Here is a 2500-nt window from a genome sequence, read left to right on the forward strand (position 1 = left end):
TGGTGTTTCTGTAGTTCTGCACTGATGACATGAAACTCATGGTGTTTCTGTAGTTCTGCACTGATGACATGTAGTTTATGGTTTTCTGTAGTTCTGCGTGCCACTCAGCCTGTCTACACCTGTGTATCTCTCCTCCAAAGCCCTCCCTTTAAAATGAATTGCTGCTCGCTGCTCGTCTCATCATCCATGCTTTAGTGACCTAATATGGCAGCCGCTGACGGTGACGTCAAATGGATTTTTAAGCCTCTGCAGAGAGAAATCCAAAGCATGAAGGTCAACGCCGGGGGTCACTGTTTAAACCTCGGCGTCTTTCTGGTGGATCTGCTTACTGTGGCTCCTGCTTAGGTGGATGATTTGCGCAGCACGTTTATTTATTTTGTTTATGTGACTGTTTGCTTGTTTGTTTGTCGTGGGAGAGGAGACGGTAATTCAGCGAGCTGAAAGGCTGCGGAGAGCTTTGTGAGAGAGAGGGGGGCTGGATTACAGGATAAAAGCTCACTATTAGAAACCATTACAGCGCTCCACGAGACGTCGACGCCGCCACAGTTGGGTTCAAAATGTCAAAACAGACGCGGGGGTTTTTAAATCTGTGTGTCTATGTGTGTATGTGTGTGTGGTGGGTTCTCTGTGAGTATTTCATCATTAATATTAGTAATACTTATAAAAACAATGTCCAGATGAGCGCTGAGCGCAGTGCTTATGAGGACCCAGGGGAGGCTGCTGTGTTTGGCTTTGGTTTGTTTGGGGCGTGGGCTGTTTTCATGGGTGTCTTAAGTGTAGATTTAGACAGCTACAAGGGCAATGTAGCCATATGGCTGCACCCACACACAGACACACTCACAGACACACACACAGACAGACACACACATACACACACACACACACATACACACACACACACACACACACACACACACACGAATACATGCAAACCCACATATCCAACTACTTCTACCACACGCATTCAAAGACAACCACAAATATACACCCATAACACACACAACTATCTCTCTCTTTCTCTCTCTCTGTCTCTATATCTCTCTCTCTCTCTCTCTTCCTTTATTTCTGTGTTTGACGGGTGTTGGGGTTGGCGGGTGGTGACAGCAGTGCTGCGGCGTCCCTCACCTGCTTTGAGAAGCACGATCTGGTCGTTCTGACACAGCTCCATGAAGCCGTCGATGCGCTTGGCAAACTCCACCACGTACTGGATGGCCTCCGTGATCTTGATGGCGCACAGCTGCCACATGACTTCTCGGGGCTACCGGAGTGGAGAGGAGAGGAGAGGAGAAAAGAGGAGAGGAGAAGAGAGGGGAGGGGAAGAGAAGAGGAGGGGTAGAGTGTGGTGGGAAAGAGAGAAATGTGAGTAAACTGCACAGACCTGTATTACCAAGGTTGGCATGCAACCATATGTCATCAGACTGTGTTTGTGTCTCAGTGCCATTGTTTGAAATTAGCTATGAAACTACATAATTTTTAACCACCTGTATGGAAAAATATATGGAAAATGTATGGAAATATATGGAAAAAGGAGCAGTGACCAGTGGCTGAGGTGAGTTTCTGATAAACGCTTGTGAGGGGGAGTTAGGTATGGAGATCTGAGGGCCAGTTGCACTGGTCATTATCTTATATGGGGAGGTGGGCAGTCGTCCCTGTCCTAGTGTTCTGTGGCGTGTGGAGGGTGGTGACACTCTGACACGGTCTCTTTTTTACCTTGTTCTGGTAGCTCTCCATCTCCTCCTGCAGGAAGGTCTGCCAGGTCATCTGCTGGAGTTCCTCTCTCAGGTACTGACACGTCTCCATGTGGGACTTAGAGATGTTTTGGGCCAGGTGTTCTGGAATGGAACATAGAACCGCAAGGCATGTGAGATACGGAAATGAGAGCACTTTCTTTCAGCCATCTCACACATCTCCCACACACACACCTAATGCAGCTATTTGTGCTATTTAGAGACGGGTAATGCTTAGGTGTGTGCTTGCGGTGTGTGTGTGTGTGTGTGTGTGTGTGTGTGTGTGTGTGTGTGTGTGTGTGTGTGTGTGTGTGTGTGTGTGTGTGTGTGTGTGTGTGTGTGTGTGTGTAGCAGAGACTTTCTTGTACAGCACGTTTTTCTCTCTGTGTTTTTACATCGTCCGTGTGTCAGTGTGTGTGAAGCTGTGTGTGAGATGTGAAGTAGGGATTTCTAATTCAGCCATGATAGAAACCAAGGGAATGCCTCAAATGTGTGTGCACGTGTGTGTATGTGTGGGTGTGTGTGTGTGTCGAAGTATACATTTGCATTATTGTGTGTATTGTGCATACACACTCCCAGAAACCTGGGTCACATTTTCTATTTAACAGCATAAAAAGAAGGCAAAAAAACACACATATGGTATAAAAACTCCATCATTTTGAAAACACATCTGTTAAAAAGGACTCCCCAAAGCACACGGCGGAAGCAAAAAAAAATGATTTCCCCCGACGCGTGCCCTGCCAGATCCTGATTGGCCCTAATTAATGGAAACT

The 2500-nt window shown here is 46.9% G+C and overlaps 1 protein-coding gene across 1 annotated transcript in view; it reads right to left on the reverse strand.

Moving 5' to 3' along the window:
• The window catches only part of roraa (RAR-related orphan receptor A, paralog a), a 69181-nt gene that overhangs the window by 11407 nt on the left and 55274 nt on the right, over window positions 1–2500 (reverse strand). Inside the window, exons 5-6 of the mRNA XM_080842467.1 lie at window positions 1711–1832; window positions 1126–1258 (exon numbers count right to left, since the gene is read on the reverse strand). Coding sequence (XP_080698593.1) covers window positions 1126–1258; window positions 1711–1832 — 255 coding nt within the window. The remainder of the gene's footprint in view (window positions 1–1125; window positions 1259–1710; window positions 1833–2500) is intronic.

The sequence above is a fragment of the Sprattus sprattus genome (assembly GCF_963457725.1).
Source record: "Sprattus sprattus genome assembly, chromosome: 7".
NCBI classification, from domain to species: domain Eukaryota; kingdom Metazoa; phylum Chordata; class Actinopteri; order Clupeiformes; family Clupeidae; genus Sprattus; species Sprattus sprattus.